The 25394-nt window shown below is 46.1% G+C and overlaps 2 protein-coding genes across 4 annotated transcripts in view; one reads left to right on the forward strand and one right to left on the reverse strand.

Annotated features, from left to right (window-relative positions):
• LOC139546522 (zinc finger protein ZFP2-like) overlaps window positions 1-25394 on the forward strand; it is a 415728-nt gene that overhangs the window by 122920 nt on the left and 267414 nt on the right. The gene's annotated exons all lie outside the window — the stretch shown is intronic.
• On the reverse strand, window positions 1010-25124 carry LOC139547628 (zinc finger protein 665-like). The gene is made up of 2 exons (XM_071356592.1): window positions 24298-25124; window positions 1010-4357 (listed from the first exon to the last, which is right to left on the reverse strand). Exons 1-2 carry the CDS (start codon window positions 25107-25109, stop codon window positions 3631-3633), a joined length of 1539 nt encoding a protein of 512 aa, XP_071212693.1. The 5' UTR covers window positions 25110-25124; the 3' UTR covers window positions 1010-3630.

Here is a 25394-nt window from a genome sequence, read left to right on the forward strand (position 1 = left end):
ACCTTTTACTGCAGGGGGCTAAATCAGGGGCCTTCAATGCTGCAGAAATGTTTTGGTACCCTTCCCCAGATCTGTGCCTCAACACAATCCTGTCTCGGAGCTCTACGGACAATTCCTTCAACCTCATGGCTAGGTTTTTGCTCTGATCTGCACTGTCAACTGTGGGACCTTATATAGACAGGTGTGTGCCTTTCCAAATCATGTCCAATCAATTTAATTTACCACAGGTGGACTCCATTCTAGTTGTAGAAACATCTCAAGGATGATCAATGGAAACAGGATGCACCTGAGCTCAATTATGAGTCTCATATAGCAAAGGGTCTGAATACTTATGTAAATCATTTTTTTGTGTTTAAAACATTTGCAAAAATGTATAAAAAACTTGTTTCCGCTGTGTAGATTGCTGAGGAAATTGTTTCATTTAATACATTTTTTAATAAGGCTGTAACATAACAAAATGGGGAAAAGTCAAGGGGTCTGAATACTTTCCAAACAAACTGTAAGTGATTGAGGAGAGAGCATAATTGCTATATTCTAATTAAAATCATTGACCCATAAGGGAACATATGACCAAAGCAATGCGTGACCCATACAGAATTAAAAAAATAATAATCTCAATGAGAAATATATTTAAATAAACAAATGTTTGCATAACCAAAGACATGAAAACTGGTAGGGAACGTTGTATTTAGCTAGGATTTCATTGGGCCAGGAAGGTTACTGAGAATAACAATAGACAATAGTTAATGTTGCTAGTTTAGGGATGAAGATAGTGAAGGTTCATCAATGTAAAGATGTTTTTTATTTTGACGTGGAAACAATGTTTATTGGAAAGTAAAACAAAGACTCACTGAGACAAACAATAAACAGTTAAAAGATAAACAGCAAATAAATTGTAAATGACCCCAGGAAAGTGGAACGAGGAAGTCTTCATTGAGAAAATGATAAACAGCAATCTGTGGGAGAGTTGAGGTGGATATTATAAAATAAGGATCTGCTGGAGTCCAAGTCAAACCAAGATTCTTTATTTCTGAGCTCAGAGAGAATAACAGAGTTTGGTATTTTATTAGGATCCCCATTAGCTGTTGCAAAAGCAGCAGCTACTCTTCCTGGGGTCCACACAAAACATGACACATAATACAGCACATCAATAGTCAAGAACAACTCAAGGACAGAACTACATACATTTTGTAAAATGCACACGTAGCCTACATATCAATGTATACACACAAACTATCTAGGTCAAATAGGGGAGAGTGGTTGTACTGTGAGGTGTTGCTTTATCTGTTTTTTGAAACCAGGTTTGCTGTTTATTTGAGCAATATGAGATGGAAGGAAGTTCCATGCAATAAGGGCCCTATATAATACTGTACGCTTTCTTGAATTTGTTCTGGAAACTTGGGGACTGTGAAAAGACCCCCGGTGGCATGTCTGGTGGGATAAGTGTGTGTGTCAGAGCTGTGTGTAAATTGACTTGTAAGAACTTTGATGATATCTGTACATTATAGGAACACCTGTGATGACAAAAAATACAATGATTCATGTTTTGCTTTAGCTTGAGATTAAGAATCAGTGGTTGACACCTTGCAAGTGAATGAAAAGGTCAACTGTACAAAGTCAGATGTTGAAACTATATTTTAGGTAACAGATGGATAAAGGGAACTAAGAGTTCCTGTTGATACTATGTTCCAGTCTTACTTCCAGTCTGGCAATAAGGGGAAGAGTGATTGGGAAACTAACTGCCAATAACGCAATAAGCTGAACTCCGCCTAGCAGAGACATCTTTGTATTAGCAACTATTAATTATGAGCTTATATGGTATTAAAGTTAAGGGACATCACCCTAGGCGGGGTGATCTTCAGTAGGGGATAAAAAGGGAAAACACTATCTTTTGAACTGAGTGTTGCATGCAAATTGCTGTAAGTGTAAACTCCGTGTTGCAATCCTTATTAAACAAACTAAGCTCTGATCAAATAAGTTTTCCTGTGGTCTCTTGTGTGCACATAGGGCAAAATTCCCTTACGGACTACACAAACAATTTGGGATTTTCAACACATTCATGTTTCTTATAAAAAGAAGAAGTGATGCACTCAGTCTCTCCTCAACTCTTAGCCAAGAGAGACTGGCATAGTATTTATATCAGCCCTCTGATTACAATTAAGAGCAAAACGTGCCGCTCTGTTCTGGGCCAGCTGCAGCTTTACTAGGTCTTTCCTTGCAGCACTGGACCACACGACTGGACAATAATCAAGATTAGACAAAACTAGAGCCTGCAGAACTTGCTTTTTGGAGTGTGATGTCAAAAAAGCAGAGCATCTCTTTATTGCGGCTAGACCTCTCCCCATCTTTACAACCATTGAATCTATATGTTTTGACCATGACAGTTTACAATCTAAGGTAATGCCAAGTAATTTAGTCTCCTCAACTTGTTCAACAGCAACACAATTCATTACCAGATTCAGCAGAGGTCTAGAACTTAAGGAATGATTTGTACCAAATACAATGCTCTTAGTTTTAGAGATGTTCAGGACCAGTTTATTACTGGCCACCCATTCCAAAACAGACTGCAACTCTTTGTTAAGTGTTTCAGTGACTTCATTAGCTGTGGTTGCTGATGCTTATATGGTTGAATCATCAGCATACATGGACACACATGCTTTGTTTAATGCCAGTGGCAGGTCATTGGTAAGAATAGAAAAGAGTAGAGGGCCTAGAGAGCTGCCCTGCGGTACATCACACTTTATATGTTTGACATTAGAGAAGCTTCCTTTAAAAACCCTCTGAGTTCTACTAGATAGATAGCTCTGAATCCACATTATGGCAGAGGTTGAAAAGCCATAGCACAGACATTCTTAAACAACAGGTTATGGTCAATAATATCAAAGGCTGCATTGAAATCTAACAATAGAGCTCCCACAATCTTCTTGTTATCAATTTCTCTCAACCAATCATCAGTCATTTGTGTCAGTGCAGCACATGTTGAGTGCCCTTCTCTATAAGCATGCTGAAAGTCTGTTGTTCATTTGTTTACAGAGAAATATCATTGTATTTGGTCAAACACAATTTTTTCCAACAGTTTGCTAAGAGCTGGCAGCAAGCTTATAGGTCTGCTGTTAGAACCAGTAAAGGCCGCTTTACCACTCTTGGGTAGTGGAATTACTTTGGCTTTCCTCCAGGCCTGAGGACAAAGACTTTCCTCTAGGCTCAGATTAAAAATATGACAGATAGGAGTGGCTATAGAGTCAGCTACTGTCCTCAGTAGCTTCCCACCTAAGTTGTCAATGTCATTATTGATCGATAACAATTTTTCCACCTCTCCCACACCAACTTTACAAAATGTAATACTTGCACTGCTTTTCTTTCATTATGATTTTTTACAAGTTTTTTTTCCATCATTCTTTATATCAATGATCTTGGCTTCCTAATAAAGTGTATTATTTTGTTGAGTTTGGTCACATCATTTCTCCATTTGCCAGCCAGATGTGCAGCCAGACTTATTAGCCACTCCTTTTGCCCCAACTCTTTCAAACATACAGTTTTTAAATTCCTCATCAATCCATGGAGCCTTAACAGTTCTAACAGTCAGTTTCTTAACAGGTACATGTTTATCAATAATTGGAAGAAGCAATTTCATATGGTTTTCCCACAGTCTGAGCTTTTGTAAGCCTTCTCCTCTATGTGCAGTCTCATGTGTTCTTTCAGGTTGTTTAATTGGTTAAAACTCTTTCCAGACTGGGAGCAGTGGTAAGGCTTCTCCCCTGTGTGTATTCTCTCGTGTTTTTTCAGGTTCCCTGACCGGTTAAAACACTTGCCACACTGGGAGCAGTGGTAAGGCTTCTCCCCTGTGTGTATTATCTCATGTTCTTTCAGATGCCCTGACCGGTTGAAACACTTTCCACACTGGGAGCAGTGGTAAGGCTTCTCCACTGTGTGTATTATCTCGTGTTTTTTCAGATCCCCTGACTGGCTGAAAAACTTTCCACACTGGGAGCATTGGTAAGGCTTCTCACCTGTGTGTATTCTCTTGTGTTGTTTCAGGTTCCCTAACTGGTTAAAACACTTGCCACACTGGGAGCAGTGGTAAGGCTTCTCCCCTGTGTGTATTATCTCATGAACTTTCAGGGTCCTTAAATGGTTAAAACTCTTTCCACACTGGGAGCAGTGGTAAGGCTTCTCCCCTGTGTGTATTCTCTCGTGTTCTTTCAGGTTCCCTGACCGGTTAAAACACTTGCCACACTGGGAGCAGTGGTAAGGCTTCTCCCCTGTGTGTATTATCTCATGTTCTTTCAGATGCCCTGACTGGTTGAAACACTTTCCACACTGGGAGCATTGGTAAGGCTTCTCCCCTGTGTGTATTATGTTTTTTCAGATCCCCTGACTGGTTAAAACTCTTTCCACACTGCAAGCAGTGGTAAGATTTCTCCCCTGTGTGTATTCTCTCATGTCGGTACAGGTCCCTTAACTGGTTAAAACACTTTCCACAGTGGGAACACTGGTGTCTTCTTGTTGGTTTGGACGTCCCTGGCTCTGGTTCCTCTGAGTATGGTCTTTCTCCTGCCAAAGACAGTGTGTTTTAAAAAAAAGAGATCTGAATGATCCACATGATAAATAGGGCTTGCTACGAGAGTAAATCCTAATCAGATCGCTCAATAAGCTAAGGCCAGTTTTAACAATCTTAGTGTGATTTTAAAACAAATGTTGTAGAGTTTCCTGGTAATTACTGATAATGTTTACATTACTTATTTATTCATTCTGTTTTACAAGTCAGAACACAAAAAACTAAACCGTTCTTGGACACTCAAGACACAGATGTCGCTTAATTCCAATCGAGCAGGTGGTTCTAAATATATAACTTTCATAGCTGTATGATACAGAATGCGACCTACAGTCGTGGCCAAAAGTTTTGAGAATGACACAAATATTAATTTCCACAAAGTTTGCTGCTTCAGTGTCTTCAGATATTTTTGTCAGATGTTACTATGAAATACTGAAGTATAATTACAAGCATTTCATAAGTGTCAAAGGCTTTTATTGGCAATGACATGAAGTTGATGCAAAGAGTCAATATTTGCAGTGTTGACCCTTCTTTTTCAAGACCTCTGCAATCCACCCTGGTGTCAATTAACTTCTGGGCTAAAACATCCTGACTGATGGCAGCCCATTCTTGCATAATCAATGCTTGGAGTTTGTCAGAATTTGTGGGTTTTTGTTTGTCCACCCGCCTCTTGAGGATTGACCACAAGTTCTCAATGGGATTAAGGTCTGGGGAGATTCCTGGCCATGGACCCAAAATATTGATGTTTTGTTCCCCGAGCCACTTATCACGTTTGCCTTATGGCAAGGTGCTCCATCATGCTGGAAAAGACATTGTTCGTCACCGAACTGTTACTGGATGGTTGGGAGAAGTTGCTCTCGGAGGATTTGTTGGTGGCATTCCTTATTCATGGCTGTGTTCTTAGGCAACATTGTGAGTGAGCCCACACCCTTGGCTGAAAAGCAACCCCACACATGAATGGTCTCAGGATGCTTTACCGTTGGCATGACACAGGACTGATGGAAGCGCTCACCTTGTCTTCTCCGGACAAGCTTTTTTCCGGATGCTCCAAACAATCGAAAAGGGGATTCATCAGAGAAAATGACTTTACCACAGTCCTCAGCAGTCCAATCCCTGTATCCTTTGCAGAATATCGGTCTGTGTGCAGATGCACTCACACCTGCCTGCTGCCATTCCTGAGCAAGCTCTGTACTGGTGGTGCCCTGATCCCGCTGCTGAATCAACTTTAGGAGATGGTCCTGGCGCTTGCTGGACTTTCTTGGGTTCCCTGAAGCCTTCTTCACAACAATTAAACCGCTCTGAAGCCTTCTTCACAACAATTGAACCGCTCTCCTTGAAGTTCTTGATGATCTGATAAATGGTTGATTTAGGTGCAATCTTACTGGCAGCAATATCCTTGCCTGTGAAGCCTTTTTTGTGCAAAGCAATGATGACGGCACGTGTTTCCTTGCAGGTAACCATGGGTGACAGAGGAAGAACAATGATTCCAAGCACCACCCTCCTTTTGAAGCTTCCAGTTTTGGGGGGGATTCAGTTCATTTGCATGGCAAAGAGGGACTTTGCAATTAATTACAACTCATCTGATCACTATTCATAACATTCTGGAGTATATGCAAATTGCCATCATACAAACTGAGGCAGCAGACTGTGAAAATTCATATTTGTGTCATTCTCAAAACTTTTGGCCACAACTGTACACACTTCCTTAAACATAAAATAAGTAAATAAGTAATTTTAAGTGGAAGTCCAAAACTTGTTTTTACGTCGAAGACACAAAGCACATCAGTAAAATCTCCCCGTTGTCGAAAGGGTTCGACACATGCTGTTTAAATGGCCCAATTTCTTATTTAGACGTTCACAGATTTTCAACATTGGGTCGAGCTGTGTCATTGGCCAACGAGACAAGGGAACCAGTTTGTTGAGTTGTCTATAGTCAACGGTAAGACACCATTTACCGGTTGGTTTTAGAACAGATGTCAGAATCGACATCCAGCCTGAACGTTGATGTGTCGTCAAGTGGCAATATGGGGGTTACTGCGAATGCCTTTGACAGACAAGTAAACAGCGTACCTCCCTCGCCATCTAGGTCTAGGGAGGATGGAAGAGGCCCAATCACGGGAACAACCAGTTCAAAATCATGGAAGAAGTAATCGATCAATGTTCCTAGCTGAGTGTGCCGAGGAATGGAAATATCCGCTTGAGTCAGATTTTGTACCAGGGGGTAAGTGGATCTAGTGGTCAGTTCCAACAGCGGGTTGCCATTGATAGTTAGCCCCAAGTCGAATAGTTGCGGAGAGGGTTGGAAGAACGCAGTGGTGCCTTCCACCCGGTATCCGGGCGCCAGGTTCAGTCTTACAGAAACCTCTGTGGTTCTTCCCAGAATCATCATGGCGGACTCAGAGGTACTGGTGTACTGTCCATCTCTGCTGCTGGGCACTGAGGTACTGGTGCACTGTCCATCTCTGCTGCTGGGCACTGAGGTACTGGTGCACTGTCCATGTCTGTTGGGCACTGAGGTACTGGTGCACTGTCCATCTCTGTTGGGCACTGAGGTACTGGTGCACTGTCCATCTCTGGTGGGCACTGAGGTACTGGTGACACTGTCCATCTCTGCTGGTGGGCACTGAGGTACTGGTGCACTGTCCATGTCTGTTGGGCACTGAGGTACTGGTGCACTGTCCATCTCTGCTGCTGGGCACTGAGGTACTGGTGCACTGTCCATCTCTGCTGCTGGGCACTGAGGTACTGGTGCACTGTCCATCTCTGCTGCTGGGCACTGAGGTACTGGTGCACTGTCCATCTCTGCTGCTGGGCACTGAGGTACTGGTGCACTGTCCATCTCTGCTGCTGGGCACTGAGGTACTGGTGCACTGTCCATCTCTGCTGGTGGGCACTGAGGTACTGGTGCACTGTCCATCTCTGCTGGTGGGCACTGAGGTACTGGTGCACTGTCCATCTCTGCTGCTGGGCACTGAGGTACTGGTGCACTGTCCATCTCTGCTGGTGGCCATAGTTGAGGGCTAAACTGGAGAGAACCTTCACAAGGCCTCCGCCTGATGGTCTATTTTGGAGAGCGTCTGTCACAATGTCTGCATTTTTCTCGCTTATCTAACATTTTCAGCCCCTCGGCATAGTTAGGATTTGCATCGTTGCTGAGGTCAGTGATCAATCTTTCCGTGGGTGAAGGTCCACTGATTAGAGGGGGAATGGGTGGAAACACATCTGATGGATTGCTCGTTGTTATGATGATCAGTTATTTCACTTTACGTAATATTTGGGTTTTTGAGTTGGAGGCTGCAAACACGATTTAACTCAGTTTGTAAATGTCAATGAATCATCAAGACTGAGTCAGTAATGCGAGTTGGTTATTACTGAACTTGCCAAAACAGATTTGATTGATTAAATCGATTTTAATGATAAATCTAACCTGTATAGGCTATTTGGGAATTTTAACTTTAATTCACCTGAAAGAGTTGCTATCGCTAAGTTAACGTTGAAAAGATTAACGATGTCTCATTGGTTAGAAGACATTAGTTTGTGTATTATTCCAATAACCAACCTGAAAAGGTAGTGTATCAATTTAATGTATGTATTAAATTGAATGAGACAATAATATCCAATCAGTTGAGACTGGTTTGATATCATACAGCGTAACCTGAATTATTTTAAAGTAATTACTGCCGATTCTTCACCACCGGAGGTCTCTATTAACACTAGCTAAAATCTAGGTGTGCAGGTCAGAACACAGGTTTATTCCTAAACTGGGCTATTGTTCCGGCCACAGCCCACGCCGCTAAATGCCGAACGTACACAATGTTACCATGTCGAGTTAAGGGTCACTCTCATAGGAACAGATCAAGGCCCCGAACAGAAAAGAAAGAAAGATGAGACAGTAATCCCTATTTATGCATTTCCAAACACCGCGGGATTACCCATCATACCCCCCCCCAACCTTTCCATCTGTCCTGACATATTTAACCCCTGCTAGTAGCCATGAGAACCATAACACACCCACAAACACAGAACACAATACCGGGTCATTACATAGCCCCCCCCCCCTTTCTAAACCCTAGCCCCTAGGGTTACACAACAAAATCCTTAAAACGACCCGGAGGTCGCATCAGTCTCTTGGGCCTCCCCGTGACTCTCACCGGTGAACCCCCAGAACACTCCTCTGCCCCAATGTCATTTCCAGCGCCCTCCGAAGAAGCAGCCCCCTCCCCAGGCTCAGGTTGCGCTAGAGTCTCCTCGTTAGACTGTTCCCGTGGGCTCACATCAGAGCCCTCCCTCCCATTCCCTACTGTTTTCCTCCCTCTGTAGGGTGCCAATCGATCCCGGTGGACCACCACCTTCCTGCTCCGTGGGGGGACCTCCACCCGGTACGTCACCTCCCCCACTCTCTCTATCACCAGACACGGCCCCACCCATGCACTGTCCAGCTTTGGGCACCGCCCCTTCTTGCGCGTGGGGTTGTGAAGCCACACACATTCTCCCGCTCCAAAGTGCCTCCCCCTAGCGTGCGAGTCGTAGTGGCGCTTTTGGCGCACCCCTGCATTCTCGAGTTGCTCTCTTGCGAAGGTGTGAGCCGCTTCTAACCGGTTCTGCAGACGACACACATAGTTCGGGCCAGGCAAAACCCCGTCGTCATTATCAGGAGGGTGGCCAAACGTCAGTTCGGCTGGGGTGCGCCACTCACGACCTAACATTAGTAGTGCTGGGGAGCACGCAGTCGATTCTTGAACAGCCGACCTACACGCCATAAGAATAAACAGTAAGTGGGTGTCCCAATCTCTCTGGTGTTTTGAGGTAACGATGGCCAGCTGCTGTGCTAATGTTCTGTTAAATCTTTCCACCAGCCCATCACTCTGGGGGTGAAGCGGAGTAGTGCGCGTCTTCTCCGCGCCTCACCGTCTACACAACTCCGAGAACACCCGTGACTCGAAGTTTCTTCCCTGGTCGCTGTGAATAGACTGCGGCACCCCAAACCGACTGATTATTCCCCCCACCAACGCATCAGCTACTGTCTCCGCCTCCTGGTCTGGGAGAGCGTAAGCCTCCGGCCACTTGGTGAAGTAGTCCATAGCGGTTAGAATCCACCTGTTACCGCTGTCTGTGGTTGGAAACGGCCCTACTATGTCTACCCCCAGTCTCTCCATGGGCTCCCCTACTGGGAATTGTTGTAGGAGGGCGTGTGACTGACCTTGAGGTCCTTTTTTAGCAGCACACTCGTCGCACTGCCTACAAAAGTCCTCAACATCCCTCCTGTGCCTGGCCCAATAGAAGCCTTTACGCACGCGCTTTAACGTTTTGGAGACCCCAAAAATGCCCTGCGCCTACTCCCCCATGAAGCTGCTGTAACACGCTCCCCTGCAGCCTTTTGGGCACCACTACCTGACACGTAATTTCTCCAGTCGCTGGCTTTTTCCACCCCCTCTGGAGCACTCCCTCAGCCACTCTAAGGACTGTGAATTTAGCCCACAGTCCTTTGGCTACTTCCCCCCACGGCGGTCGTCTTCTCTCTTCCACCCACCGCAGCACAGGACGCAGCTCTGCGTCCTCCTCCTGGCGACGCCTCCACTCCCCAACGTCCACAGCCTCAAGCTCCCGGCACTCTGTCACACTCAGCTGACTCACCGTGGCGGTGACTCCCTCCTCCCTGCACAGTTCTCTCTCGCTCCACCCGTTTGGCGCAGTACCCACAGCCATCCTCAGCACACGGGCGGCGGGACAAGGCGTCTGCATTGCTGTGGCGAAGGCCGGCTCTGTGCTCCACCTGGAAGTCGTAGGGTTGCAGCTCATCCAGCCAGCGGGCAATCTGACCCTCTGGCTCCTTGAAGGAGAGAAGTGATTATCAGGAGGGTGGCCAAACGTGTGATCCGTCCGGACCACAAACGGCAGGCCCCCCAGGTAGTACTTGAAATGGCGTACTGCTGCCACGACAGCCAAAAGCTCTCTCCTTGTCACGCAGTAGCGTTTTTCAGCCTTATCAAAAGTTCTGCTGTAATAAGCTACTACGTGTTCCCCATCAGGGCCACGCTGAGCCAGCACAGCCCCCAAACCCTCATTGCTTGCGTCGGTGTCCACGATGAACGGACGGTTCGGGTCTGGTGAGGCCAGGACAGGGGCCTCCATCAGGGCACGTTTGAGGGCCTCAAACGCCCGCTGGTGCTCTTCGGTCCACTGAAAAACAGTGTCCTCCTTGAGAAGGTGGTTCAAAGGAGCCGCTACCACCGCAAACCCCTTCACAAACCTACGATAGTAGGATGCCAGCCCCAGGAAGCTCTTTTTCCCCCCCTGGAACTGGCCACCCCCTCACAGCATCTACTTTGTCTGGCATCGTGCTGATGCCCTCACCACCCAGCTGATGCCCCAGGAACGCCACCTCCCTTTGCATGAAATGGCACTTTCCCGGATGTAATTTTAGCCCCGCCCCGGAGATCCTCTCCAACACTCGCCTAATTGCCCACAGTGCCCCCTCAAACGATGTGCCGTGCACCAATATGTCGTCTAGGTACACAACACACTCGTCTCTTGGGACCCCCGCCAGCACTCTGTCCATGAGCCTCTCAAAGGTGGCAGGAGCATTACAGAGCCCGAAGCACAGCACCTTGAACTGCCAATGGCCCCTATCTGTGGAGAAGGCCGTTTTTTCACGTGCCCCTGGCGAGAGGGGCACCTGCCAGTAGCCACTGCGCAGATCAAGGGAGGAGAACCACGAGGACCCTCTCACGTGGTCTAGCGACTCATCAATCCTCGGTAGGGGATAAGAGTCTAGTGGTGACAGAATTTAGGCCCCTGTAGTCAACACAAAACCTAAGTTTACCCCCTTTCTTAGGCACCATGACGACCGGCGCGGACCATGGGCTATCTGATGGCTCAATGAAATCAGCCCGCAACATGTCAACAATAGCTGTGTCTGCTGCTTCCCTCCTGGCAAGGGCAATACGACGGGGCCGAATTTTAATGGGTCGGGCGTCCCCAGTGTCTATTTCGTGCTGAACTAGGTGCGTTTGTCCTACCTCATCTTCCCCCCAAGCGAAGCTATCTTTAAAGTCCAACAGCAGCTGCTTTAACTGTCTCTGTTGTCCCTCATCCAGACCCTGACAGTTCTTCAGCCACACAGCCTCGACGGCGTCGATAGCTTCCTCCTTCCCCCCTGTCGGGCTGATGGGGTGAAGGAGCCAGTGTGTTTTGGGCTACTGGGCTGCCTGTGCTTGCACCATGATGGGGAGTGAAGGCCGTCGCCGCCGGAGACAGCTGCTGGGATGGCACAACGACCAAGGGAGCAGCCGGGATGACCGGTGGAGTTTCTGCAAGCTTGGAGGAAGACGGAGGGACAGCCCTGCCCCTTGCTGGCCCTCCCGAAGGCGACATTCCCACTGTGGGCCCCCCCGACAGCCTCAAAGTGCCCGACGCTAAATCCAACTGAGCCCCAGTTTTTCAAAAAGTCCATTCCCAGTATACAGGAGTCCTGCACCGCTGCTACTCACACCGGACACCCCACAGTTCTCCCCCCCACAGTCACAGATAGCTGACACTTCCCTAACATGGGGGCTAGCTCCCCCGTGACAGTCCGTAGCTGGACAAGGGTCGGCTCCACCCGCACCCCAACAGGTAGTATGTCTGGTCTCACCAGGGTTACTGTAGAGCCCGTGTCGACCAGGGCCAAACATTCCACCCCCTCTACCTTGACGATGACATTGCAGAAGTCCCCAACGGTGGTACGTCCCACCACAACTACCGGACTAGGAAACACGGCGGCAGCTACACCCTGGGGGAGCAGGTCCCCACCCTCTTGTCTGCGCTGCTGGGTACCTCCTTTGCTTACAGTGGGTTCGGGGGCGGGGGGGGGGGGGGTGGGCCCGCGCTGCCCCCTGCGCGAGAACCCGCTGTCGTTTCCCTGGTGACGGGGGAATCTGCCACACTCCCGCTGAATGTGGCCAGGCTGGCCACAACCCCAGCAGACAATAGGAGTTGAGCTGACACTGCGACGTTGCCTGGAGCCCCTCTCCATGACAAGCGAAGCAGTCTTGACTAGCCCGCCCAACTTGTCAACCCACTCTGGTTTTGTGACCCCTGGCACCCCAGCCACCGCTGCTCTCACCTCTGGTTGACTGGCGACTTCCACTCTCACTCCCTCACCCCAGATCAGCTCCCTCTTCCTGGCTATCTCCACTGCAGCCCGCAGAGATGGTGGGTCCGCCATCTGAACCCAGTTCGGTGGAAGAGAGCCCTCTAATAAAACTGTCCCGTGCCAGCTCGTCTTGCACCCCAATCGGCATAGTTGCATAAGCCCGCCTGGTCAGGCTCAGAATACCACTTGCCAGCGCCTTTAATGATTCCCCCTGAAGTCTCTTTTTGTTACTCAGTTCAATCCGCAGCATGTTGGGCTGCGCGTCGCTGCCGAAACGGCCCCCCAATGCCTCCACTAGCGCACCGTAGTCGCCCCTCTCGTCCAGGGCTAGCGTTAGCAGGCATTCCGACGCCTCCTCTGCCAGGCTCAGGGCAAGCTGTAACGCTTTCCTCTCGTCAGACCACCTCCCGGCTCTAGCCAACAACTCGAATTGAGTGAAAAAAACTTCCCATTTACCTTGTCCATTGAACTTTGGTAGTTTAGCCGCTACCGTGGCTAATGGCAATAGGGCGCTGCCATCTCTGTTTACATAAGCAGGCCCAGCCATTTCCGCACCCGGTGACGTCGATATCCCCGTCGCCGTGACGTCTGCTCTCGAGCGGTGTGAAGGAAAACCCGCCAGTTCTGCCATCTTGCTGACTGACAATTTAACTCCCGCCATGTGGCTCTCCAGCTTTTCTACGGCAGTCGCCGCCTGACCCTCCCGACCGGGTACCCCCGAGCCCACAACGGACACTTTGTCCGACTCTTCCTTAATTTTCCGCCTCGCCCCAAGCATCATGACCGTAGATGCGAGTCACGCTAAAGCCAACCCGGCCTATACTGAACAGCTAACTCGCCTAGTCTCGATCCCGTAGTTCGAAAGCACTTCTGACACCAATGTAATGACCTGGCTGGGTCATAAAGGGAAAAGAGACGGACTCTAGGTGTGCAGGTCAGAACACAGGTTTATTCCTGTACTTCCGGGTTGGAGCGAGCGGTCGGTCGCATTTCGCACTTCGCTCCGCAGGTAGTATAACTTTTCATTACTTTTCATTACATTTCATTATAGTACAACGGTTTGATTTGTCTGATCTTAGCAATTTCTTCTTAGCTAGCTACATAGCCGTCTTTGTATCAAAGATAATTGCGTAATTATCGTAATTCGTCGTCCTAACGTAGTCAACACTGCTATCTGGCCAGCAGCTAGCCAGCTAGCCAGCTAGCAAACGTCCACCGTCTACCGAATAGCAGCACTGTAGAAACTATTACACTCAACGGAACGACTTGATTAGTGTAGTGTTAGCTAGCTACATAGTTGCCTTTGCTGTCTTCGTATCCAAGATAATTGTGTAGTTTAGAGTGTGTAGCTTTAGAGTGATTATCTTAATTTACCGAGGTTAGCTAGCCAGCTATTTGTCGTCCTTAATGTAGGAACACTGCTAGCTAGCCAACAGCTAGCCAACGTCTACCGAATAGCAGCACTGTAGAAACTATTACATTCAACGGAACGACTTGATTAGCGTAGTGTTAGCTAGCTACATAGTTGTCTTTGCTGTCTTCGTATCCAAGATAATTGTGTAGATTACAGTAATTATCGTAATTTACCGAGGTTAGCTAGCCAGCTATTTGTCGTCCCTCCTAACGTAGGAAACACTGCTAGCTAGCCAGCAGCTAGCCAGCTAGCCAACGTCTACCGTCTACCGAATAGCAGCACTGTAGAGACTATTACATTACAACGGAACGACTTGGTTAGTGTAGTGTTAGCTAGCTACATAGTTGTCTTTGCTGTCAAGATAATTGTGTAGTTTTTGAGTAATTGTCGAGGTTACCTAGCCAGCTACCGAGGCTACCTAGCCAGCTACACTTTCAAACTAAGTCAACAACGCAGCCACTGCTAGCTAGCCTACTTCAGCAGCACTGTATCATTTTTAGTCAATAAGATTTCTTGCAACGTAAGTTTAACTTTCTGAACATTCGAGACGTGTAGTCCACTTGTCATTCCAATCTCCTTTGCATTAGCGTATCCTCTTCTGTAGCCTGTCAACTATGTGTCTGTCTATCCCTCTTCTCTCCTCTCTGCACAGACCATACAAACGCTTCACACCGCGTGGCCGCTGCCACTCTAACCTGGTGGTCCCAGCGCGCACGACACACGTGGAGTTCCAGGTCTCCGGCAGCCTCTGGAACTGCCGATCTGCGGCCAACAAGGCAGAGTTCATCTCAGCCTATGCTTCCCTCCAGTCCCTCGACTTCTTGGCACTGACGGAAACATGGATTACCACTGATAACACTGCTACTCCTACTGCTCTCTCCTCGTCTGCCCACGTGTTCTCGCACACCCCGAGAGCTTCTGGTCAGCGGGGTGGTGGCACTGGGATCCTCATCTCTCCCAAGTGGACATTCTCTCTTTCTCCCCTGACCCATCTGTCTATCGCCTCCTTTGAATTCCATGCTGTCACAGTTACCAGCCCTTTCAAGCTTAACATCCTTATCATTTATCGCCCCCCAGGTTCCCTTGGAGAGTTCATCAATGAGCTTGACGCCTTGATAAGCTCCTTTCCTGAGGATGGCTCACCTCTCACAGTTCTGGGTGACTTTAACCTCCCCACGTCTACCTCTGACTCATTCCTCTCTGCCTCCTTCTTTCCACTCCTCTCCTCTTTTGACCTCACCCTCTCACCTTCCCCCCCTACTCACAAGGCAGGCAATACGCTTGACCTCATCTTTACTAGATGCTGTTCTTCCACTAATCTCATTGCAACTCCCCTCCAAGTCTCCGACCACTACCTTGTATCCTTTTCCCTCTCGCTCTCATCCAACACTTCCCACACTGCCCCTACTCGGATGGTATCGCGCCGTCCCAACCTTCGCTCTCTCTCCCCCGCTACTCTCTCCTCTTCCATCCTATCATCTCTTCCCTCTGCTCAAACCTTCTCCAACCTATCTCCTGATTCTGCCTCCTCAACCCTCCTCTCCTCCCTTTCTACATCCTTTGACTCTCTATGTCCCCTATCCTCCAGGCCGGCTCGGTCCTCCCCTCCTGCTCCGTGGCTCGACGACTCATTGCGAGCTCACAGAACAGGGCTCCGGGCAGCCGAACGGAAATGGAGGAAAACTCGCCTCCCTGCGGACCTGGCATCCTTTCACTCCCTCCTCTCTACATTCTCCTCTTCTGTCTCTGCTGCTAAAGCCACTTTCTATCACTCTAAATTCCAAGCATCTGCCTCTAACCCTAGGAAGCTCTTTGCCACCTTCTCCTCCCTCCTGAATCCTCCTCCCCCTCCCCCCCCCTCCTCCCTCTCTGCAGATGACTTCGTCAACCATTTTGAAAAGAAGGTCGACGACATCCGATCCTCGTTTGCTAAGTCAAACGACACCGCTGGTTCTGCTCACACTGTCCTACCCTGTGCTTTGACCTCTTTCTCCCCTCTCTCTCCAGATGAAATCTCGCGTCGTGAAGGCCGGCCGCCCAACAACCTGCCCGCTTGACCCTATCCCCTCCTCTCTTCTCCAGACCATTTCCGGAGACCTTCTCCCTTACCTCACCTCGCTCATCAACTCATCCTTGACCGCTGGCTACGTCCCTTCCGCCTTCAAGAGAGCGAGAGTTGCTCCCCTTCTGAAAAAACCTACACTCGATCCCTCTGATGTCAACAACTACAGACCAGTATCCCTTCTTTCTTTTCTCTCCAAAACTCTTGAACGTGCCGTCCTTGGCCAGCTCTCCTGCTATCTCTCTCAGAATGACCTTCTTGATCCAAATCAGTCAGGTTTCAAGACTAGTCATTCAACTGAGACTGCTCTTGGGAAGGTCATTCAACCTTCCCAAGTTCTCTCACGTCACTCCGCTCCTCCGCTCTCTCCACTGGCTTCCAGTTGAAGCTCGCATCCGCTACAAGACCATGGTGCTTGCCTACGGAGCTGTGAGGGGAACGGCACCTCCGTACCTTCAGGCTCTGATCAGGCCCTACACCCAAACAAGGGCACTGCGTTCATCCACCTCTGGCCTGCTCGCCTCCCTACCTCTGAGGAAGTACAGTTCCCGCTCAGCCCAGTCAAAACTGTTCGCTGCTCTGGCACCCCAATGGTGGAACAAACTCCCCCACGACGCCAGGTCAGCGGAATCAATCACCACCTTCCGGAGACACCTGAAACCCCACCTCTTTAAGGAATACCTAGGATAGGATAAAGTAATCCTTCTAACCCCCCCCCCCTTAGAGTTAGATGCACTATTGTAAAGTGGTTGTTCCACTGGACATCATATGGTGAATGCACCAACTTGTAAGTCGCTCTGGATAAGAGCGTCTGCTAAATGACTTAAATGTAAATGTAAATGTAATTCCTAAACTGGGCTATTGTTCCGGCCACAGCCCACGCCGCTAAATGCCGAACGTACACAATGTTACCATGTTGAGTTAAGGGTCACTCTCATAGGAACAGATCAAGGCCCCGAACAGAAAAGAAAGAAAGATGAGACAGTAATCCCTATTTATGCATTTCCAAACCCCGCGGGATTACCCATCATACCCCCCCAACCTTTCCATCTGTCCTGACATATTTAACCCCTGCTAGTAGCCATGAGAACCATAACACACCCACAAACACAGAACACAATACCGGGTCGTTACAGTATGTATTAAATTGAATGAGACAATGATATCTAATCAGTTGAGACTGGTTTGATATCCTACAGCGTAACCTGAATTATTTCATGAAAAATGACTGGCGATTCTTCGCCAGAGGTTACTGATAGCGCAAGCTGAGATCTCACATGATTCCCGCCCGGCGCGGGAATTCACTATGAACAAAGGGGAAAACAAAAATGGCTGCTCCCCTTTCTTAGCTCAGCATCTGGCGCAATGCTTAGCTTTCCTTCCACTTCGCCGCGCAAGGGAAGTTCCCCCCAACAAGGGAACGGGTTTACTAGGTGACGTCTCACGTTCAACCCTTAAACTCGAGAGGTAGAAAGATAATGGCTTCGGTCAAACGAATATATCTACTCAAATTTCCGTAATGGCTGGCTCATATGTCCTCTGCTCTAGGAATTGCTTATGACCGAGTCAGATCACTCCTGAAAGCGACCTACTAGTTGGGCCACTAGTATTATTCTCAGAATGTCTACATCGGCTGGTACATATGCCCTAGCTCGTAGCATTCAGTAGACCCTCCGACACACTGACATTCGTCAGATGTACCACAGGGGTGGTTCTCTCCCGATCAGTATCTGGGTGAAATGGAACGACACACACACGCTTCTCCCACACCAGTCCTGCCTATAGCTATTAATGGTATATATGTATCTTGCTACACAATTGGTATGGAATTAACCCAAAAGTGCGGCCATAGTTTTATCTTCGATGCCTCCCACGGGGTGCCAATATGTCGTGACGTTGTATTAGTTAATGTGACGACTGCTGCTCATCGAATGATTAACGGTTTATAATTGCGTGATTAAATGAATCAGACAATTATTAACTCATTAACCTGGGCACCATGGGAAAATTAGTTTTTATTGAGTTTCTATTTCCCAAATTACCTCAAAGAATATCAGAACATCGATTTTACAACAGTCGCTAATTAATCAATTTCCTCTACAGTCTCATTCTGAACGTCGCATAATCCGGGAATCTGCATCATTGAGAAATAATGAATTGAAGTTGGAACATTTGTGACATTTGTAGACTAGAGATTAAGAATGTTGGGCCATTAACCGAGAAGTCGCTGGTTCGAATCCGCACGCCCCCCAAGGTAGAAAAAAGCTGCCGTTCTACCCTTGAGCAAGGCAGTTAACCCCCAACAGCTGCTCCCCGGGAGCCGATAACGTGGACATCGATTAAGGCAGCCCCCGCACCACTCTGATTCAGAGGGGTTGGGTTCAATGCGGAAGACACATTTAGGGTGAATGGATTCAGTTGTGACTGACTAGATATCCCCTTTCCTTTCCCATCCCAGTCCTCCTTTAAGACTCCATAATGTTTAATCATTAGATGCTACAGTCCTCCTTTAAGACTCCATAATGTTTCATCATTAGATGCTACAGTCCTCCTTTAAGACTCCATCATGTTTCATCATTAGATGCTACAGTCCTCCTTTAAGACTCCATCATGTTTCATCATTAGATGCTACAGTCCTCCTTCAAGAGAGATCTTTGATGAAAACCTGCTCCAGAGCAGAACCTGCTGCTTGAACAGAGTTCTGAGTATAGGGTCTGAATACTTAAGTAAATGTAATATTTCAGTTTTGTATATTTTGGTAAATTAGCAAAATTATCAAACAAAAATGTTTGGTATTGTGTTTTTAGAAAAAGGCTGTAATGTAACAAAATGTGGAAAAAGTCAAGGGGTCTGAATACTTTCAGGAGGCACTGTCCTCTCCGATAGCAACGGCCAATAGCAGACCACTTCCTGTATCAGGGACATAGTCGCTCCCGTCTTCCTTGTGTGAAAGGTAACCTGGTGAATATCATAGAATCGGGGTTCTGTTAGGTAACCTGGTGAACATCATAGAATCAGGGTTCTGTTAGGTAACCTGGTGAATATCATAGAATCAGGGTTCTGTTAGGTAACCTGGTGAACATCATAGAATCAGGGTTCTGTTAGGTAACCTGGTGAATATCATAGAATCAGGGTTCTGTTAGGTAACCTGGTGAATATCATAGAATCAGGGTTCTGTTAGGTAACCTGGTGAATATCATAGAATCAGGGTTCTGTTAGGTAACCTGGTGAATATCATAGAATCAGGGTTCTGTTAGGTAACCTGGTGAATATCATAGAATCAGGGTTCTGTTAGGTAACCTGGTGAATATCATAGAATCAGGTTTCTGTTAGGTAACCTGGTGAATATCATAGAATCAGGGGTCTGTTAGGGAACCTTCAGTTCTATTTCAGTGACTCGTTAGTCTCTCACTTTGGGGATATAGTCAACTACTACAGAGCTCATACCCTCTCTGATGCCAAGTCTAGACAGGATCATCCCTCAGAGGTCCCCACTCTACTCACCGTATGTGTAGTGATGTCCAGTCAGTAGAACCTCATGAAGGTACATCACCACAACATGCTGCATTACAGATCTCTTGAACAGAGATGCCTTTGAACAATGCCTATGTTGTAGCCATTCCTCTGGTGGATTGAGCAGTCAAGCCCTCCGGAGGTGTCAGATCCTTGCTACTATAGAACCTCATGAAGGTATGGGGGTGTAACTCATTATACGGATATAATGGCTGAAGTAAAGCAGTTTTAAACAAGATAAATCTAATTTCTATTCTTTCCAGCGGCTCCAACAGCAGAAATGGCCTCAAGCAAAACATAAAAATCCCAGGATGGGACTAGCTGTTTGGGTACTGGGCGTAGGTGACCCTTCATAAAACAACAGATCAGGGGGTGTTCCACTGTATAGTTGTTGCAGCCTAAATGGCAGCCAAATATACATTTATAGTTGAAAAGGCTTTCCTTCGTCAGAAAGCAGAGTAGCTCTGAAACAGAGCAACAAAGGGGCTGATTTGTTTCTGATCTCACCATCTGTTAAATACACTGTGCTATAGTAATTATTGTGCTATAGTGAGTGTGTGGCTCTAGAACTCTGAATATAGGTTATTCTCAAGGAGAGCGGTCTTGTGTGTTGAGAAGCAGAGGATCACTGGTTTGAGCCTGGTATGGGGACAGTGACAGTGGAGGAATTTCAACTGTTAGCATCAGTTACACATTTTATGAATAAAGTTAGTCATTTCCAAATGAAACCATCTTCTGTAAGGTCTATATGTTGGAGTTCAGGCTTTACTTGACCTGTTAAAGTAGGAAATGAAATGAACTTTGTCCACTACAGAGACGAAGGTCAAGACAAAAAAGGGAGCTTGTTTTAAAATATATATTTGCCATCTTTAACAAGTTGTGTAGATCAGATGTTAATGAAGCAATACAGACCACATTGAAGTGTCTGGAGTTTAGTTTGTGTGTTCTACAGTCTTGTAAAGATAGGGGGGGGGGGGGTTGACTGGGACAGGCAATGTAACATCCATAATGTTTTAAGGAAAAGGTTTTGTAAAACATGCACCTTACATCAGATTATCTTGAAACTTTCTCTCTAAAGCTAACTTTCACCAAGGTTTTATATGGTCTATTGGTTTCTCTCTTTTCATTGGCAGAATCCTTTTTCAGTGTTATGATATTCATAACATCCATATCCACCAGTCTATCTTCCTGTCAACTAACAGAACTCTGCTGGTTGTCCTGGTAACAGATACCAGTCTATCTTCCTGTCAACTAACAGAACTCTGCTGGTTGTCCTGGTAACAGATACCAGTCTATCTTCCTGTCAACTAACAGAAGTCTGCTGGTTGTCCTGGTAACAGATACCAGTCTATCTTCATGTCAACAGAACTCTGCTGGTTGTCCTGGTAACAGATACCAGAGGGCAGATCTATTGTATTTGTTCAAACTAAACTACAGCACTTACTTTGATGAGTCAAATCTGATCCTTTCTTCTCTTCTCCTCCTCTCACAGTTCCACTCAGCCCCGTTGTTTTCCTGCAGTCCACCAGCAGCACAGACAACCTCTTCATACCCAGCAGTAAGGCGCTACCGGGAGAGGCACGACACGGGGACTCCGGGAGGGAGGAAGGGCTAGCGTTGTCCTGGTAACCATAAAGAGGGGACACAGACACATATCATTATGGATGCTTATGTCACCGCTGTCATGAAGTGCTTTACAGAAACCCAGCCCAGACCCCGATAGAGCAAGCTGTATGCTAGACCAGACCAAGCTGTACCATCTGGTGTTCTGATCTGGAGAGACTCTTCTCTGCCTCGTCAGCATCAGGATGTTGTTGAGGCTCCCCAGAGGATCCACAATAGTCATGTCTCTCTCCTGTGTTAATGAGAACATCAAACAGATAGTGAACTTACGACCGTCTATTATAATCATAGGGTCTTACAAGAGGCATTAATCTCTCTAAACAGCCTAAAATGCAAATGTGGGTCGTTCCACTAAATGGGTTCCTTTTGCATCCCTTTGATGTTTTAAGTATAAATTATGCTCCAACATTGCATTTTAAAAGCATGTTATACTAGATGACTTTAATGTAGACCACATGGATAAGTTAATAAATCTAATTTAAAATTCCCCAAAATATATGTACCAATGGCAGATTAAAACTAACAAAGGCAGATGGCCCCTTTAACAATTCCTACAGTGCTGAACAACATATTCAAGTGTAGAACTTCAGTAGAATGCCCCTTAAAACCCCCACATTAGTTCAACAACGGAATAGTGTGTGACTCTGTTTTTAAGACAGTACTCACTGGTGTTAATCTGATATTCTGTCTCCTCCTCTTTCACTCCCAAGACGTCTTCCTTCTTCACCTCTACTGAGATAGCATCCTCTTCCTCTCTAAAAGGTTCTTCCTCTGTTTCCTCTATAACATCCTCTTCTTCTTTCACGACAATGTTCAGCCTCAGAGCTTCTTTCTGCATACAGCAGACCTCTTCTTTAACGGGGGAGGAGTAGTTTAGTGAACTCATGGTCTGGGATGTTAGAATTAGCGACTAGCCTAACGCTAAGCTCAGTATCAATGTTTAACAACTTTGCAAATTGAACAACCAAATTAGCTTAAAGTTAACCAGTAGAAACGTCAAAAGAATTGTGTTTAAAACACTGAGATTAGCTAATGTACATTAACATGGTCTAAAGCGTCAATCTTTCAGTTTTATGTTGGCTAGCAAGCTACCGAGGTGGTTGAAAGAGTAGCCGTGTTGTTGTTCCTGAAGAAGCGTCCAGTCCACTAGATTACACGTCACGCAAGAAGAGTCAGCTGAAAGATGCTTATCGCCATCTGCTGGTTGGAGTGGGTAACGCAGTTTGGAAACAAGTTTGGAAACACTTTACGTCATAATAATTTAACAATAATCTGATATATTTTCTCTTCCATCTTACAAATAATACTTTCCTGTACACAGAAGTATAAGCTTAATATGAACATGTATATTGATTGAATTTATTTGACAATTTGTAAAATACATACAATAAGGGCGCTCCAGCTGGTGACGCCTCCACATACAATTTAAGAAAATCATGAAGGATAACACAATAATGCTTAACAGATATTTACATGTTGGTCCTTTTCAAAAGGGAAAGGGGAAGGGGAATACAACAAGGTTAGGCAGCGATTGTAATGACAACAGACAATGACAGACACAATTGTTGTTTGTTTCACAACATCCGATAATTAATACAATTTCCTTTCCTAATAAACAACTATGGTACGTCTTCCTTGTCTCACATACCCTTAATATATAAACAATCAATCCCTAATATATATATATATATATATATATATATATATATATATATATACATATACAAGACAATCACAATATAATAAACAACTATGGTACATCTTCATTGTCTCACATACCCCCAATACATTTTGATTTGGCAAAATTACACAACTCAAATTCTTACACTATTAACTACTATCTTACACTACTTCTAACAAATTTGGCAAATACGGCTATTGGATCTTCCCAGACTCTTATCATCGGATGGACCCCAGCCATCAATCTGCAAGGCTTTGATCTTCCCAGACTCTTATCATCAGATGGACCCCAGCCATCAATCTGCAAGGCTTTGATCTTCCCAGACTCTTATCATCGGATGGACCCCAGCCATCAATCTGCAAGGCTTTGATCTTCCCAGACTCTTATCATCGGATGGACCCCAGCCATCAATCTGCAAGGCTTTGATCTTCCCAGACTCTTATCATCGGATGGACCCCAGCCATCAATCTGCAAGGCTTTGATCTTCCCAGACTCTTATCATCGGATGGACCCCAGCCATCAATCTGCAAGGCTTTGATCTTTTGATCTGTGGAACCTTGCAAGTTGATTTGTAACAATAAATTCATAAAGTATTTGCTTGTTAGTTTGGATGAAAATGTAATTGAAACCAGAGTGAAAATTATCTTGAAGTTATACATTAGAATGTATTTCCTGTTGGAGTTTACATTATAGGACCACTACTTATTCATCAGTTATTCAGCACACTACTATGATACACAGCCCTATGATATCCTTATGATACCCTATGATACCCATCCTTATGATACCCTATGATATCTATGATACTATGACACACATCCTTATGATACCCTATGATACCCATCCCTATGATGATGATATCCTTATGATACCCTATGATACCCATCCCTATGATACCCTATGATATCTATGATACTATGACACACATCCCTAAGGGCCAGTGGAGGAGGCGCCAGACATTATAGCACCAGTACTTAATTACCCCCAACATCATTCTGAGATAACAGTTTATTTACATAAACATACATGCAGTAGTGAAAACACTGGAAAGTCAATACCAAACAGGAATTTCCCAAGTCTCTGCAGCCTACTCTCCCACCACGTATAGGGCTTGCACCTCTCCTATGTCCCACTGTTCAGAGGCATATATTTATCCTACTGTTCAGCAGCCTAAATCTGTCCTCTTTCCTACTGTTCAGTAGCCTACATCCTTATCTCCTGTGTGTTATATCTCATGTGTTCTCATGTTACCTAACTGATTAAAACAATTTCCACACTGGGAGGAGTGGTAAGGCTTCTCCCCTGTGTGTGTATTCTCTCATGTGTTTTCAAGTTCAATAACTGGGTAAATCTCTTTCCACACTGGGAGCAGTGGTACAGCTTTTCTCCTGTGTGTATCCTCTCATGCCGTTTCAGGTCCCCTAACTGGGTAAAACATTTTCCACACTCGGAGCAGTGGTACAGCTTTTCTCCTGTGTGTATTCTCTCATGTCGTTTCAGGTCACCTAAGTGGTTACAACCCTTTCCACACTGGGAACAATAGTACAGCTTTTCTCCTGTGTGTATTCTCTCATGTTTTTTCAGGTAGCTTTTCTGGTTAAAACGCTTTCCGCACTGGGAGCAGCAGTAAGGCTTCTCCCCTGTGTGTAATTGCTCATGTGTTTTCAGGTTATTTAAGTGGGTAAAATCCTTTCCACACTGGGAGCAATGGTAAGGCTTCTGCCCTGTGTGTATTCTCTCATGTGTTTTCAGGTTACGTAAGTGGGTAAAACTCCTTCCACACTGGGAGCAGCGGTACAGCTTTTCTCCTGTGTGTATTCTCTCATGTGTTTTCAGATTACACAAGTGGGTAAAACTCTTTCCACACTGGGAGCAGTGGTAAGGCTTCTCCTCTATGTGTATTCTCTCGTGTTTTTTCAGGTAGCTTTTCTGGTTAAAACCCTTTCCACACTGGGAGCAGTGGTAAGGCTTCTCCCCTGTGTGTATTCTCTCATGTTGGTTCAGGTGTCCTTTCTGGTTAAAGCTCTTTCCACAGTGGGAACACTGGTGTCTTCTTGCTGGTTTGGACATCCCTGGCTCTGGTTCTTCTGAGTCTGGTCTTTCTCCTGCTAAAGACAGAGTGTTCATTGAAATAGAGACCTGAATAAAACCTCCACATGATAAAACGGCCTTGCTACGAGGGTAAATACTAATCAGATCCCTCAATAACCTGATGCCAGTTTTAACAGTCTTGGTGTGATTTTAAAACAAATATTGTAGAGCTTCCTGGTAATTACTGATAATATGTTTACATTACTTATTTTATTCATCCTGTTTTACAAGTCAGAACACAAAAAACTAAACAGTTCTAGGACACTGAAGACACAGACGTCGCTGGATTCCAATCCAGCAGGTGGTTCTAAATATATAACT

This window comes from Salvelinus alpinus, chromosome 2 (assembly GCF_045679555.1).
Source record: "Salvelinus alpinus chromosome 2, SLU_Salpinus.1, whole genome shotgun sequence".
NCBI classification, from domain to species: domain Eukaryota; kingdom Metazoa; phylum Chordata; class Actinopteri; order Salmoniformes; family Salmonidae; genus Salvelinus; species Salvelinus alpinus.